General features: G+C 43.3%; 1 protein-coding gene across 1 annotated transcript in view; it reads right to left on the reverse strand.

Moving 5' to 3' along the window:
* The window catches only part of tanc2b (tetratricopeptide repeat, ankyrin repeat and coiled-coil containing 2b), a 68,516-nt gene that overhangs the window by 17,249 nt on the left and 34,815 nt on the right, over positions 1-16,452 (reverse strand). Inside the window, exons 6-11 of the mRNA XM_061755429.1 lie at positions 15,634-15,897; positions 8,743-8,874; positions 3,148-3,423; positions 2,938-3,062; positions 1,702-1,933; positions 23-471 (exon numbers count right to left, since the gene is read on the reverse strand). Of these exons, the coding sequence (XP_061611413.1) occupies positions 23-471; positions 1,702-1,933; positions 2,938-3,062; positions 3,148-3,423; positions 8,743-8,874; positions 15,634-15,897 (1,478 nt within the window). The remainder of the gene's footprint in view (positions 1-22; positions 472-1,701; positions 1,934-2,937; positions 3,063-3,147; positions 3,424-8,742; positions 8,875-15,633; positions 15,898-16,452) is intronic.

Below are 16,452 nucleotides of genomic sequence, written 5' to 3' on the forward strand. Positions count from 1 at the left end.
AAGGGTCTTTGGGAGGCCTCACCTTGTAGCTTGAGCTCTTCAGGACCAGGTAGCCCTTCTCGATAAGGTCAAAGGTGAGCTTGAGGTATAGGTAGGAGCCCTGGCTGAGGGCCTTCAGGTGTCCACTAAGCTTGCCGAAGGTGGTGTTGTCCATCTTGCCGTTGAGCGAGATGTTGTTCTGGATCTCCGGGCTGCTGTGGATGCGGTGCAGGATGTAGCCGTGCAGGTCCTGATCGATGGCGTCGTTCTCCTCCAGGCCGTCCAGCGAGATGCGGTGGAACGGCAGCGGGTTGGTGATTTCCTGCAAGGTGGTCCGGGCCGTGACCACCAGCTTGAGCCAGGGGGGGAACTTGTGGATGGTCTTGCAGAGGAAGGAGACGATGGTGTCGCCGTAATCGGGCTTGTGGAACTCGGCTTCGTTCAGCCCGTCGATGAGGATGATCAGGTCCTCCTCAGAGTTGATCTTCCTCTCTGGAGAATCCCAAAAATATATACATATTATTTGTCACATTTATCATATATAATGTAACGCCTTTATGGGCTATGAACCGGCTTTGTTTAGATTATTTGTAAGAGTGAGTGCAGGGGATTTTGTGGGAACGGTTTTTGATTTGGAAATAATTTGTTCATGCCTTAAACTAATTTTATCGAGGAAATTAACCTTTTTAGTTGTTGGCACATCCCCTTTCCCCTCCACACATCTATAAACAAATCCAAACAAAATCTCTGAGTACTGTTTTTTGTAAATAATTAATTCTCCATTAAAAAGGTCATTTTAATGAGTATATTTTATATGAAGCGATTTTATTTGTTGGCGCACCCTGCAACATGTATGCTTTTATGAACTGTATTTGTGGCTTGGTGGTGGCTGAACACTTGGGTCGCTCTCTGCAAACTCGGAAATGCACTTCCAGCAGTGTGCGAAAGCTTATTTTACAAAGTCATCCTCCACGAAATGGGCCTAAACACAATACAATTTTGTTTTGTTTCTCCCCCCAAAAATTGAAGCCACCTATTCCTCACCTTCTCTGAGTTTGGCAGGTGATGCAATGTTTAAGCTTTGCACAAGACGCAGCCGCGGTCACCGACACTCATCAATGTTTCTCGAAACGAGTGGGCGTGTAGCAACCACCAAGTGGGAAGGTACTTGAATAATGAGGAACCTTTTACATCACACAAACACAGAAATCTGAGCCGGTCATTTTGCAAGCCTTATGCGATTATAGCCTTTTACATTTAATTGACAAACCGTATAGATATCAAATTTATACCAGGTCACCCACATTAATTTTGATCTATCTTATGCATAAAAATTGGATTCTGATGGCATGGGACCATTAACCTTTTTGTTTGTTGGCACCTCAAAAACAAAACCTCTGAGTACTGTTTTTCTTTTTTTTGTCAACTATTTATTTACGCTTCAAAATTGTAGTTTTATGGAAGAAATGTTGACATTTAACAATTTTCTTGGTTGGCGCACCCAGTTTCCCTGGCCCACATCAATAAAAAAAGTCAAGACAAGACCAGTGAGCAAGAAAATACTTTTTTAAAGAAATTAACTTTTTTTTTTTTTTTTTTTTTTATTCTTGGGAGTCCCTTGCCCTAAAAAAGTCATTACAAATTTATAGGATCATCAAAAACATATGAAATAGCACCAGTAGAAAACACTTGACAACACTCTATCCAAAATCCACACGTTACCTTTGTAGAGAGCGTCCAAGGGCTCGAGCACGCCCCTCCTGAAGGACGCCAGCGGGTCTTGGACGCAGGAGCGCAGGCTCAACACGCTCTGCAGGTGCGGCTCGCGCAGCATCTGCTCCCTGTAGGCCGCCAGGTGAGGAGAGCGACACAGCAGTGCCGCCACGTTGTGCACAAACTCGGGCACCAGGCAGGTGTAGGCATTGTCTGCCTGGCAGTAATGGTAGGCCACCACCTGGAGAGGGCGACAGATTAGTCACAGGGTGGAAAACAGGAAGTAGACACCTCATTTCATTTTGCAGATATTAATAATTAATCACTTTCGGTTGGTCAGAGACCTCGTCGGAGTCGAGCTTTAAGCCGCTGTGACATTTTGCAACTGGTACCATGTGCTAACGAATGAAAAATCTATTTGATTATTATCTATTACATATGTTGTTTAACTATGAATAAATAAAATGTTATTTAAACATTTTCTAAAACATTGTCAAAAACAAAAGTGGGGGGTGAAAAACAGAGAGTTCAATTATTAATACGCAGACTTAACAACATCTAATAGCAGGCTGGGAAGTGACATTCCGCGTGTATTAATATTTCACAAGACTCCCTGGCAAAGTTGTTTTTTCTTTTCTAAACACATGTGCATAATGCATGCGGCGGGGTGGGGGATCGGGTGTCCTTACACGTTATACAGTTCACGTGGGACACAACTTCCACAATTGTGATTTAAAAAAAAAAGAAAAAAAACGTAAAAATTCAGTTGTATCGAAGAAACAGTCATATTCAACCATTTTATTTGTTGGGGCACAGACCCGTAAAAAAGGTTCAAACCAAACAAACCTGTATTGGAGGGGGAATATTTTTGACATTTATTTTTGCATTAAAAAGTGAATTTAAAAGCAGAAATGTTTATAATTAACCTTTTTTTTGTTGATTCAAAGCAAACCTTTGCGTACAGTTTTGTTTGTTTTTGCTAAAAAAAAAGGAAACAACAAGTAAATGATAATATTTCACCATTAAATTTGTTGGAGCACCCCTTACCACCATGCATAACAGTTAAAAAAGTCTGAACCGAAACACTGCGTGGTTTATTATGGGAAATGTTTTATTTTTGCATTTAAAATTGTATTTTGTTGGGAAAATGTGAGTATTTAAACATTTTATTTGTTGATGTACCTCCTCTCCCCCGTGCACACACTGTACACAAAAAAGCCACATTGGGGCGCTATGATCGTGTACCTGCGAGGCGAGTCTCCTCATGGACTCTTCCTGACGCCGCCGCATCTCAGGGGTGCCTGGACAGCTGCCACCCCCCAGCGTGCCGTGCGTGGGCTGGGGCTGGCTGAGCGGGAGCCCCTCACCATCTGGACACATAAACAGAGACATATTTTGACATCCCAGTCAAAATGTCCTTTTGAAAAAAATATAGCGTAATTAGAGTATTTTTACGTCTGGGTGAGGCTTGCGGGCTGTCAGAGGCGATCTGACGCATGCGTGTGCCGTGGCAGCTGAGCGCCACCAGGCGGGAAACGATGGCGGTCTTGCCGAAGCCGATGTTGCCGACAACCACCACGCCGCGGCTGCTGCCGGGGCGGTTGAGGTGGCCGTCGATCTCCTGGAAGAGCCACTCGCGGCCCGTGAACACAGAGTCCACCGTGATGGACGGCACCTCGAAGAGCAGCGGTTTCAGGGCGATGTCCTGGGGTCGGTATGGCGCAAAACGTACTGCTGGGTCGGAGAAGACAATGAAGATTCACTCGGAAGAGAAAAATATTTTATTTATTAAATAGCAAACACTACAACAACGAGACTAAGGTCTCAGGCTTCAAATTAGGGTTAGGTTTCAAATTAGGGATTGAAGCTTCGGTTAGGGTTTCAAACTAGGGCTAGAGATTCAAATTGGGATTTTAAGTTTTAGAATTTCAACTTGGTTACAAACTAGGTATAGGGTTTCAAATTAGTGTTTCAAGCCACGGTTGAGATTCCAATTCTTTGTTAGGGTTTCAAATAGGGCTTTCAAGCAAGAGTTTGCGCTTCAAACTAAAGTCAGGGTTTCAAGCCTAGACGAGGGTTTCAAATTACGGTTTTAAGCAAGAGTTAGGGTTTTAAAGTGTAGTTATAGTTTCAATTTAGAGTTTCAAGCCTAAACCTGAACGAGGGTTTCAAATTAGGGATTCAAGCCTCGGCTAAGGTTTCAAATTAGGGGTCAAAGCAAGAGTTAGGGTTTCAAACAAGGGTTTAGGGTTGCAAATGAATTCAAATTCAAATTCAAGATTTTTGTTTTTGTTTTTTGCCAAGACCACATTAGGGTTTGAAGTTTCCCTTTCAATTGAAGCAGATAAATACACTGTGATATTTTGCCAGCCCCTTACATCACACATGCCTGTCTGTATATTAGATAAAAATGCGGAGCCACAATCACAAGTTTTGGTCTCTGATGCAGACTGACATGTCACAAGTACTGTCTGTATTTGGTTTCATGCAGATCACTGCAATGAAAAGCTATTTATCACTTCCATTTCTTGACACTAGGAGGAGTTGTTAGACTAAAGTTCTGGAGGGGTTGCGAGACATCAATCCTGGGGGGACATGATGGGACAGTATAGGGGATATTGTTGGACAAAATGGGAAATAATGGGATGTGATGGGACACGATAAGGTCCCCTTTATGAGACACTAAGTGACAAAATAGGCCATGATGAAACAATATGGGAAATTATGGGAGACTATGGAATAAAATGGGGCATAAAAGGGGATATTCAAAGGGCACTACGGGGCAAAATGGGATATGATGGGACATTATGCGACACAATAGGTGACATTAGGGGACAGTATGGAACAAAATGTAATACAATGGGACATAATAGGGGACATTATGGGAAACGGAGACAAAAATGTTACTTACGTGATTGTGACTGCCAGGCATGGGAGTTGTTAGCGGAAGCTGAGGTAAAGCAAGCAGGACAAAAAGTATGTTATGGGGGTGTTCAAGTGAAGGGGGGAAAGGCAGCATTCCGTGTCTGTGCCTTTCCCACACACTTACAAGGGAACAAGGCAAAAAAATGCACGACTTCTTGTGTTCTGACAGATTCTTATGACTCAACACGGAAAGTGAGTGTCAGGTGTTAAACCCTTGTTCAGGCTTTTTTTTTTGCTATTCTTTTTCAGAAAGGTGCCGCGCCCGCCTCTGATAGTACCTCTGAAACTGGCAAATTGGCGAAAAATTCCCAACTGTTGTGTTTTGACCATTGCAGTTGATTCAACAAGGCTGTGGAAGTGATTGTCCAGTGTTAAATTTCACATTCCTGTTTCCTCTTTCTGTTATTCCTTTTCACACAGGAACCGCTCCTGCATTTGACACAACCTCTGAAGCTGGCAAACGGACCTTAACGTGAGAGTCAGTCACATGATTGAGTAGACCAATCATTACTTCCCAGATCACAGTTGCGCGTGTGCTTCATTCCCAGAAAACACTACCGTAGACAAACAAACTACGCTAGCAAAACAAAACGTTTTTTTCCAGTGTAAATTTTAGACAACTGCGGCATATTAGAAGCCTCCTGGAAGAGATTATAGCTCAGCATTACAAATCACTGCACAAACTGCTTTGATTAGATGGCATATGAAGTTTGTTCCAGCGTGAATGAAGCATGGTGAAGCATTGCAGTCACGGCATTGAAATTGATTTTTTGGCTGATCGACATCCTGAGTGACTATTATCCCCTTTCTAAAAACCGAAAAGCAACTATGAGAAATGTTAGCTAGGTGGAAGATCACACAACCATCTGAATCCATCGAGAATTAAAAGCAACAAATATGTTACTGCTGCATTTTGACAATAGCTTTCGACTAAACAGGACGTTGGAAGTGAGTCTTGGGTGTTAAACCTCACAACCCACTTCCGTCTCTCTGCTATTACCTTTCACACAGAGTCCTCCCCGCCTCTGATACACCCTTTAAAGTTGGCAAATTAGCGGCTGTGTTTTGACAATCCGCTATAGGGAGAATGTCATGTGACCAAACCCGGAAAACGGGTTCGCAGACTTCCTGTGAATGCTACGCTAACGAGGATCGTTACGAGTTGACGGCATGGTAGTTTCGACCCGAACCTGCTAAAATCTGTGTTTCTTTATGGCTGGTGTCTTCAGACAAAAGTTAAATACATTGAAGGCCTTTTTAAGTTCCAACGGGCGCTTTTCGCGGTCCCATTCGGAATTCATCCAAGCCAAGAGGAAGTGCTTCAACCTGTTTTGCCCAATGAGGTAGTAGGTTGCGCATATACTGGATAGCTTTTGACTCAACGGAGCGGGGGAAGTTAAGTCTTGGGTGTTAAACTTCACACCCCTATTCCATCTTTCTGCTATCCCTTTTAACACAGGCACCGCCCCACCTCTGACACTACCTCTGAAGCTGGCAAATTGGTGGGTTGACTAAAAAGGCAGAACATTTCCAGCTGTTAGCTTACATTAGCTTTCGACACAACAGACCAGGGGGAAATGAATGTTGCATGTTCAGTTTGGCAGCCAACTTCCATCCCTCCGCCATTACCTTTAACACAGGCACTGCTCTGCCTCTGCAAATTAGGATTGACTAAAAAAGGCAGAAAATTCCCAGCGGTTGTGTTTTGACACTTTCTTTCCAGTCCTGTTTCATCTTTTTGGTATTCGTTTTTACACAGATGGTGTCCAGCCACTGATATTACCTCTGAGGCTGGTAAATCGGCGAAAAATTTCCAACTGTGTATCGACAGTTGCGTTCGACAGTGAGCCTTGGGTGTCCGTCTTTTTCCTCCGACTTTTCACAAAGAACACCTTGACAGGCCAGTGTGAAAGAGGCTCATGATCGCCCTTCGTGTTCATCCCAAGGACGTTTGACGGACGTGTTGCTCCACACCAAACTCCTTTCAAGCACGCCTTTACTAACCTCACTTTGTGACGTTGAGGTCTAGTAAAGAACCAATGAAGAGGTGTGTCTCTGTACACGATGGAGCATTTATGCAGAGTGTTTGGCAGGGTTGTCTAAAGTACATTGGTGTGTCCTCTGCAAATGGCTCGCTGCTAAAGAGCCCCAGGTAAGTGCAATAATAAACCCATATTACATATCTTGATCGTTTTTCTTGGCCACATACAACAGCTCGCTCTCTCGGTCTCCAAAGAGCTGCTAGTAAAGTTTCCAGGAATCCTCATGAAAAGGAAGAAAGTACCACACTCGTGCTGATGTAACGTCCCTCCGTTTGGGTGAAAGATAGCATGTGATGCAACAAAAATTTAATTCTGTGTGAATTAAGTGTGGCTAATCCAATTAACACAGGGAGCTTCGAAGCCACTCCGTCACAGCAGGATTTTGGGCTTCAAACTCGAGTTAGGGTTTCAAATTTGAGTTTCAAGCATGGGTTTTGGTTTCAAATTAGAAATTAGGGTTTCAATCCTGGGTTAGTCTTTAAATTAGGATTACAGCCCGTGTTGGAGTTTCCAATTAGGTTTTCAAACCAGGGTTAGGCTTTCAAATTAGGATTTCAAATCTGGGTTAGGATTTGACATTCAGGTTGAATGCCCTTGCTAGGGTTTCAATTTAGCATTACAGCCTGTATTAGACTTTCAAAACAGGGTTATGGCTTCAAATGAGAGTGTCCAGACACAGGTATGTTTTTTTTAAATGATGGTTTCTATCCAGGGTTAGTGTTTCAAAACTTGCTTAGCGCTTCAAATTGAGGTTGTAGCCCATATTAGGGTTTCAAATTAGGATTATAACCTGTGTTAGGGTTTCAAACTAGGGTTATCACTTCAAATTAGGGCTTTCAAGACAGTTTTAAGGGTTCTGTTTCAAACCAGGGTTTGTTTCAAATTAGGCTTTCAAACCAGGGTTAGGCTTTCAAACTATGGTTTCAAGCCTGGGCTAGGGTTTCAAACGTAGTTTCCAATTTCAAGACTGTTCTCCAGTTTTGCATAATCCGCTGCTTCACGGCCTCACTACTCTATAAAAAGACGGTAGCCATGTTGTCAATGAGGGGCTGGGGAGTTGTTTAGGGAAAGATGGATGCTTCATCATCCAAACACTTCCCAAACGCACCTTTTGCCACCCTAGGGTGACATTGAGTAACACTGCACACCTCCTCCGCATCCTCCATTGCCCGATACCACGGAAAGCTCGGTGGCCAGACGGTTGAATTATTCACCAGGTGACGATGACTCATGGAGCCTGAGCGGTCTCCAGCGGGAGGAGGAGGAGGACGCGAGGAAACAAGGGGAGGACCCATGGAACAAAGGGGAGGATGCGAGAAAGGAGGAGGGGAATGTATGGAAGGAAGAGTAGGACGCAGGGAAGGAAGAGAAGGACACAAAGTAGAAAAAGGAGGACACAATGAAGAAAGAGGAGGAGGCAAGGAAGGGGAACAGCAAAGGAACAAATAGGAGGAGGCAAAGAAGGAAATGGAGGCAAGGAAAGAAGAGGAGGCGGCAAGATAGGAAGAGGAGGAAGCAAGGGAGGAAGGGAAGATGCAAGGAAGGAAGGAAGTGAAATGATGCAAAGACGGAAGAGCAGGATGTAAAGAAGGAAGAAGAGGAAGCAAGTAAGGTAGGAGGATGCAAGGAAGGAGGATGCAAGGAATGAAGTGGAGGCAAGCAAGGAGGACGAAACAAGGAAGGAAGAGGAGGAAAGAAGGAAGGAAGACTAAGTTGCAAGGAAGGAAGAGGAAAAAACGATGCAAACAAGGAAGAGGAGGATGCAAGGAATGACATGAAAGAGGCAAGGAAGGACACGGGAAGGAAGCGAAGGACAGAAAGAAGAGGAGGTGGCAAGGAACAAAGAAGAGGATACAAGGAAGGAAGAGGAAGGATAGAAGGAGGAAAGAAGAAGGATGCTGGGGACATGACGAATGCGGTCTGCCATTGTCGTCATGGAGGCCTCAACCTCAAGCTTCAAAAAGGCAGCCTCGCCGATCCTGAAGTCCGCCTCCCCACACGGCACCATCTGACCCTACCGCGATTGGTCGGCTTTTGGTCACAGTTAGTGTGTACGTGTGCACGTGCGTGTGTGCGTGCCCACCTCTCAGGTCCTGGCCCGAGCGGCCCGGCCCGCAGGTGGTGCTCTGTCTGGGCGTACGCAGCGAGGTGCGCAAGGGGGTGTGCCTCTGCTCGTCCAGGTAGGCCAGGTCCTCCAGGTGGGCCGAGCTTGTGGCTGCAAAAATCCAAATAAAAAAAACACTATTATTATTATTATCAAGTCTGTAAATATGTACAGTACACTCACCACAACATTAAGTGCACAATCCTTCCTTTTTTTGCACTTAAAAGTACAACAAATCTGCCTTTACAAGTTTTAATGCTCAGTTTTAGTGCAGAACCGGTAAATGTATGAATAATCATTTCCAGAGGTAATAACAATAAAATGTGAATTATGTTTGGTCATTTTCCTGAATTTCTAAGTGAATAATTAATGAATCTGGAAGAGAAAATTTGCCCTTGGCCTCGGAGGAGGTCTGCGCTCGACTGAGTGCCGAAAAAGTGAGAGCTGTTTCTAATATTTTTTATTCGCTACATGAGATGCTCATAAGATAAAAAGCAGCTCCCATAAAAGTTTTGGGCCACCAAAAACTCGGACCGCAATAATAAACATTAAAGCTCTGGATGTAGCTGCTTCAAACAAAAATGGCTGACTTCCTGTTTGATTTCAGGTGCAGGTCGTGCTTCCTGATATGGTGGATAAGTCCACCCAATTTCGTGTCGCTCGGTGAAACAAGTTTGGGGGCTGACTGAAATTAAAGCAAGCAGTTAAGACTGCGCCCTCGCACGCCCTGTAATTGCAAGCCCTCCAAATGATCAGCAAACTTTGACACCATTCTCCACCTACATAACACGTCCTAGGCAACAGAGCTTGGCAATTTAGAGTCGCTCATCTGTCTAGGACTCTGCTTCCAATTGTGGCTCATTTGGCCAAATTTCCTCGATTTGGAATTTGCCCAAAATGGGTGCTTGAAACCAAAAAGGTTGACTTGCAGTTCAATTAGGGGCATGGGTCCTTGAGACTTTTTCATGCGTCCTGTTGTGATAGACACGTCCATCCACTTTCGAGTTGATCGGTGGAACTCGTGTCAGGAGCAATTTTTTTCTAACTTACTGAGTGAGTTTTCGGTGGTCATGTTAGGGACCCCTAAAAACATACACTTTCACCAGAATACACGTCTGCAAAACCTGATGAGTTTTGGGGGATGTCTGCCTGGTGCTTAGGTATGGAAAGCTGTATTAGTAAAAACTGTAAAATGTATATCACCCATCATAAGGTCCATGAACTAGTATGCTCTTTGTCCTGAATAGGAAGATAATTCAATGCACTAGCAGAACGACAGTGTCTCGCTTGTAATGTTTTTCCACTACTAATGCAATTTTTGGCCGACGAGTGCGTAGTTAAACCTTACTAGTAAACTACTGTGCTGCACGAATAACACTTCTCGGCTACTGTGCTGTAATCGCAACAGTACTCGGCCCCAAATGGTAGGCATGTGTCACACACTAGTGGCTTCCTTATCAAGGATAACAAATAAATGTTACAAAGGCTTCCCAAAAAGCTGTTAACATTTACTCGATGTGCTTAATATCCAAGTTAAGGTCCATGTACTTGTATACTGTTTGTCCTCACTAATAAGAAAATCCAGTGCACTACGACAACTAGGGCGCACTAGCAGAACTACTGTATTAACTTAATGACCTAACTAGTAAACTAGAACTCGAATAAATGGTCAAATGGCTTTTATTTGATATCTTTGATAGGAAGGTTACTAGTGCATGACACATGCCTACCAGTTGGGCCCTAGTAATGTTACTATTACAGCACAGTAGCTTACTAGTAAGGTTTAATTGCATTGTAAAAAATGTATACTAGTAAGACATTTGTTCGACTAGTGCGGCCTAGTCGTTATACTAGACCGCCGAATTGTCTTACTTGTGAGCACAAAGAGCGTGCTAATACATTGAGCTTAAAATGGATATCAAAGATATGGAATAAATGCTCAAAACTGCTTTCCATACAGGATGTAATAATGTTAAGTGGCCAGTGAGTGCGCATGGGTAAAGCGCAATTAACAAGATGGACTCCAGAGCCGTTCCTTCGCCAGAGGAAGCTTCAACGGATGCACCCGCCCGCCCCGAAGAATTCCCTCCTCTCGGTGTCTGTCACTCTGCAGATCTCTCTCAGGATTAATTAGCCGCACAGATGAATGTCTTATTCATGAAGCGCGCCGCTGGCTGCTGATTGTTTCGCGGCCGATATGCAATGAGATTAGATCGCCGCCGACGTGAGAGACCTTCATAGCCAGACCTCGGCTGGAGACAAAGGAGGGCAAAGACGATTCCCGACAATGAATGCCAATTGGGATGAAGGCAAGCAACCAAAAATAAATAAATAAATAAAAAAAATAAAAAAATAAAAAATGGAGAAGAGACCACCACCAAGTTTTTTTCCCTGAATAGACATGGATTAGTGTTGTACAAGTCTACATTTGCTTAAAAAACTATCCAAATGAGAGCCGTTGTGCCTTTAAAGCCTGCCTATCTACTTCAGATTCAAATTAGATCTAATCTAATATCTCCATACGACATTTTTTAATCATTGTACTCACACAACAGCAACTCAGCAAACTGATAATTAAAGGTCATTTTGAGTTCAAATGAGTTCATCAGCTGTTAAACTCCACCACTGCCTACAGTGATCCAGACATTTATCTGCATCATCTTGATGATTACCACCGCGCTTTCTCTGGCATCAACACCACAAGGAGCCTCGGCTGTGGACATTAACATGGCACACTTAACATACTGTAATTACTCAATATTTTAACTAACCCCATTAATTATTGGTTAAGGTCCATGGGTGCCTTGAAAGGCTCTATGTATATTGATCTAAAATATTATGATGATGATGACAACAACGATTATTATTAGCTCCAACAGAAGATGATTTTACAGAAAAGGTTTGCCAGCCTACAAGTCATTTAAGAAGTGTTGGTTAATCATAATGATCGATAGTTTGGAATTAATTGTTGATCAATTGTGTCTTGAAACAATTGGGACTAAAATGGAGTGCACTACACAGGTGTGACCAGCAGAGGTACTGTTCCTTTATATGTGTGGCCTGAAGTAGAATAGGTGACATTAGCATGTTTGTTTAATAAAATAATAAAAAGAACAAATAAATAAAATAAAAAGATTATTGACCGTCCTGTGGTTCTAAGTGCCATCACGCTTCTACTGCCTAATGAAGTATACAGCTGAGGGCCAAAATGTGAGCTGCACAGGCTTCCCAAAGTGGAAGTAAAATGGCAGCAAAGAACACTGAAAGGCTTGGCCCTAAAGGGGTTGGAGCGTGTGGCGGAGGGTCTATAACTTAGTCTCTGAGAGGAGCAAGAGAAGACATTAATCTGCTGCTAAGCAAAGGAGGAATGACTCAGGGCCACTGAGCTGAAAAGGCTCTATTTTCTCAATTTTCAATGTGTGGACTCCAATCTGTGTGCTCATCTTGTCTATCTGCAATGCAGCAGTCTGCACGCATCATGACCGCCGCTGTTGTGCCAACGGGCTAAGTCTGCACTCAGGCACATTGGCGGCAGGAAAAAGAGGAAAAAGGAAGGATGTTGGGAAGGAAAGAGGAGGAAAAGATGGAGGAAAGAAGGCAACTACGAAGGTAAGAAGTAAGCAAGCTTTCGGAAGAAAGGGGGAAAACTGTTGAAACCGGTGAAATGAAGGAAGAATATTAGGAAGGAAAAAAGAAAAAACGCCCAACCAGTGAGGTGGATGGAAAGAATGATGTTACAAAATTGTTGCTGTGAAAAGGATGGATGTTCGGAAGGAAAGTAGGGGAAGTACTGTTTAAACCCATGGTTTGGAAGGAAAGATAAGGAAAGCTTTCGGTAGGAATGGGAAAAGTGAGAAAGGGTACAGTGCCACCAGAAAGTATTCACACCCCTTCGCTTTTCCCCATTTTGCTTCTTCTACAGACTTACTATAAAGCTGATTGGAGTATAGTTTTATTTTAATAAATCGACATAAAATATCCCATAATGACGAAGTAAAAATTTCATTATGTTATTATTATGTATGTTCAGACAATTGTGCAAATTTATTGAAAATGTAAATATTTAAACGTAATAGGTACATAAGTATTCACACCCTTGGCTTAATATTTTGTTGAAGCACCTTTGGCAGCAATCACTGCCTCAAGCTTGGAACACCGGTTTTGGGGCATTTTCTCCCATTCCTCTCTGCAGATCCTTCTCAAGGTCAGTGAGGTTGGATGGGCAGTGTCAGTGGGCAGCAATTTTTAGGTCTTTCCAGAGACGTTCGATTGGATTCAAGTCCGGGCTCTGGCTGGGCCACTCGAAGACACCCTGAACTGGTTGCCAGCCAATCGCAGGGCACATACAAACAAACAACCATTCTCACTCACATTCACACCTACGGGCAATTTAGAGTTGTCAATTAACATGTGGGAGGAAACCGGAGTACCCGGAGAAAACCCGCGCAGGCACGGGGAGAACATGCAAACTCCACACAGGCGGGGCCGGGGATTGAATCCTGGTCCTCAGAACTGTGAGGCAGACGCTCTAACCAGTCGCCCACCGCGCCGCCTACACTGTCAACTATGAGACCTTATCTAGACAGGTGTGTGCCATTCCAAATGATGTTCAATCAACTGAATTTACCACAGGTGGACGCCATTCAAGTTGTAGAAGCATCTCAAGGATGATCAGTGGAAATCAGTTTCAATTTGAGTGTCATAGAAAAGGGTGTGAATACTTATGTACCTATTATGTTTGAATGTTTACATTTTTTATAAATTTACACAAATGTCTGACAATATATTTTTACTTTGTCATTATGGGATATTTTTATGTAGATTATGTAGAAAACTATACTCAAATCATCTTTAGAATAAGTCTGTAGCAAAGCAAAATGTGGAAAAGTGAAGGGGTGTGAATACTTTCTGGTGGCACTGTAGGTAGGTTTTTATGTAGGTAGGTAAGACGGTAGATGGAAAGGAAGGAGGGAAGGGAGGAAGGAAAAGAGTAGAACTGGATGGATGGATGGATGGACAGGGAAGGAAGGGAAGGAAGGAAAGGAATACTGGGATGGATGGATGGATGGAACAAAGGAAGGAAGGAAGGAAGGAAGTGATAGGCACAGCATGTTTGAAAAAGTGATTATGTAATATAATCATGCATGAATACTAATGTCAGTAATGGCGGATGTGCAATTACCCTGACTGTCCTGAGGACTTGACGTGATGAATAATGGAGGCGAAGTATTTATCGGAGGATATCGAACGGCATTACTCTACGTGTCTGCATGAGGTAACCGAGGAGCCTGCCGCCTCACTTCCTGCCTTCCTCCCCCCTCGCACATGAAAGCGCGGCTCCCTCCCTCGGGGGGGATAGAAGCCGTTAACGCCCAAGGCTTTTGATGCGCCGCCGCCTGAGCGAGAGCGGCCAATCGAAAGCCGGCGCCGTGATGGCTCGTTGCGGTAGGAAGCGAGAAGAAGGGATTACGGAATTCTGCTGTTTCAGGCCTTCCCGGTTTTCCCATCATGCAACTTTTAAACTGCTCTACGAAGGAGACCGGTGTCATCATGTGCTAAATGCTGACATACTGTACACTTGCCAGTACAAGTAAAACCATTATTTAAAACTGTACCCTTGACTTCTAACCCTAATTTAAAACTCTAATCCAAGCTTGATACCCTAAACCTAGCTTCAAACCCTAATTTGAAACCCCTACCCAAGGTTGAATCGCTAACCCAGCCTTGAACCCCTCATTAAAAGCCCTAGCCCAAGCTTGTAACCCTAACCCTAATTTGGCATCAAACCCAAAGAAACTGAAACCCCAATTCTTCTAATCAAAACCCTAACCCAGGCTTGAAACCCTAATCCAGTCTTAAAAACATAATTTGAAATACTTACATGTTTGACACCCTTATTTGGAACACCAACCCTGGTTTCAAATCCTAGCTCAGGTTTGAGACCCTAATTTACAAACCAAATGTCTTAAAAAACCCTAAATTAAAATCCCAACCCAAGTTAGAAACCCTAAACCATGCTTAAAACCCTCATTTTATACCTAAACCTTGGTTTAAAATCCTAATTGGAAACCCAAACCTTGGCCTCTAAACCCTAACTTGAAACTCTAACCCAGGCTTGAAGCCCTAATTTAAAACCTGAACCCAAGGTTGAAACTCTAACCCTTGCTTAAAACCATAATATGAAATCCTATCCCTTGTTTGAAACCCAAAGCTGTCTTGAAACCATAATTTTAAACCCTAACCTTATGCTATAACATATGTATTCATGTACATGGTGGTTGCGATTATGTGGGTTTAATGTTTGTGAACATTGTATGTGCATGTTTACACATGCACGTTTTCATCTATGTACTACTTTCATCTTTGTTCTGGCTGCAAAGCCTAAAAATGTAAAACCCCCTTTTTTCTTTAATGGCCTGACTAGCCCAGGCTTGAAACCATAACCTTTCCTTGAAACCATAATTTTCAATCATATTCTGGGCTGTAAACTGTAATTTTTAAAATTTGAAACCTCAATTCTTCTTTGGAACCTGCCTTGATGCTGTAATTTAAAATCTCAACCGTGGCTCCAAACCCCAAGAACATGAGCCCCAATTATTCTATGAAACCCGTGAATTTTTTATTTTTATTTTTTGTTTGAAAAAATATCCCAGGCTTTAAACCCTAACCATGTCTTGAAACCCTCATTTGAATTCCCCCCCCCCCCCCCCAAAAAAAAGTGCATCACGAAGGAAAAAAGCAAGCAGGAAAAGAAAGGACCAAAGAGGTTGGGTGTTGAAATATGTCATAACTCCGAGTATTCTCAAATGGTGAGTAAGCATATTTCTGGAAGGGAGTGGGGGGGGGGGGGGGTCTGATTGGGGGACTCACCAGCCACTGAGTTGGGGCGGGGCATGAGGTACAGGGGGATGGAGTGGGCCGAGTGTGAGGACATGCTTTCCAGGCTGCGCTCGGGGATCTTGTTGAGGCTGTACGTAGACGCCGTCATGTTCTCGTCCACGCGGTACAAGAAGGAGTCCATGCCTGATTTCTGTGACTGCCACAGCTTCAGGTTGCCACGCGAGCCCTCCATGCCGCCGCCGCCATGCTTGCTGCCGCCGCGGTCCATGTTCTCAGAGTAGCTGGTCAGAGTGGCTGTGGAGACAAATCATGCTAGTCAGGAAGCATGCTTGGTAACTTTAACTCAATTTAACTTTATTCATATTCACCGCAGCTCATCCATTTGAAATCCCAAATTGAGAGCATAACCTTGGCTTGAAAGCTGATCTTGAAACCCTAACCCTGTCTTGAAACCCTAACCTTGGCATGAAACACTAACTTGAAACCCTACCCCAGTGCAAAAAAAACCCTGCCTTTAAACCCTACCTTGAAAATGAGATTCAGAATCTCAATGGGACTATTCCTGGTTAAATAAAACATTAAAAAAATAAATTACCCTGTCTTGAAATCCTTATTCTCAACCTAAATTTGCAAACATAACCTTAAACTGAAACCATACCTTAATCTTGGCTAGAAAGCCTACCGGTAATTTGCCTGAAACCTTTATCCTTGCTTAAAACCCTAAATCGAACTTCAATCCTGAACCCGATCTTGAAACCCTAATTTGAAATTCTAGCCTTGGCTTGGAACCCTAACTTTAAACCCAAACATCTTAAAGTATCCCTAAAAGTATCTCGAAACCCCTAACCC

Source organism: Phyllopteryx taeniolatus, chromosome 19 (genome assembly GCF_024500385.1).
Source record: "Phyllopteryx taeniolatus isolate TA_2022b chromosome 19, UOR_Ptae_1.2, whole genome shotgun sequence".
NCBI lineage: Eukaryota > Metazoa > Chordata > Actinopteri > Syngnathiformes > Syngnathidae > Phyllopteryx > Phyllopteryx taeniolatus.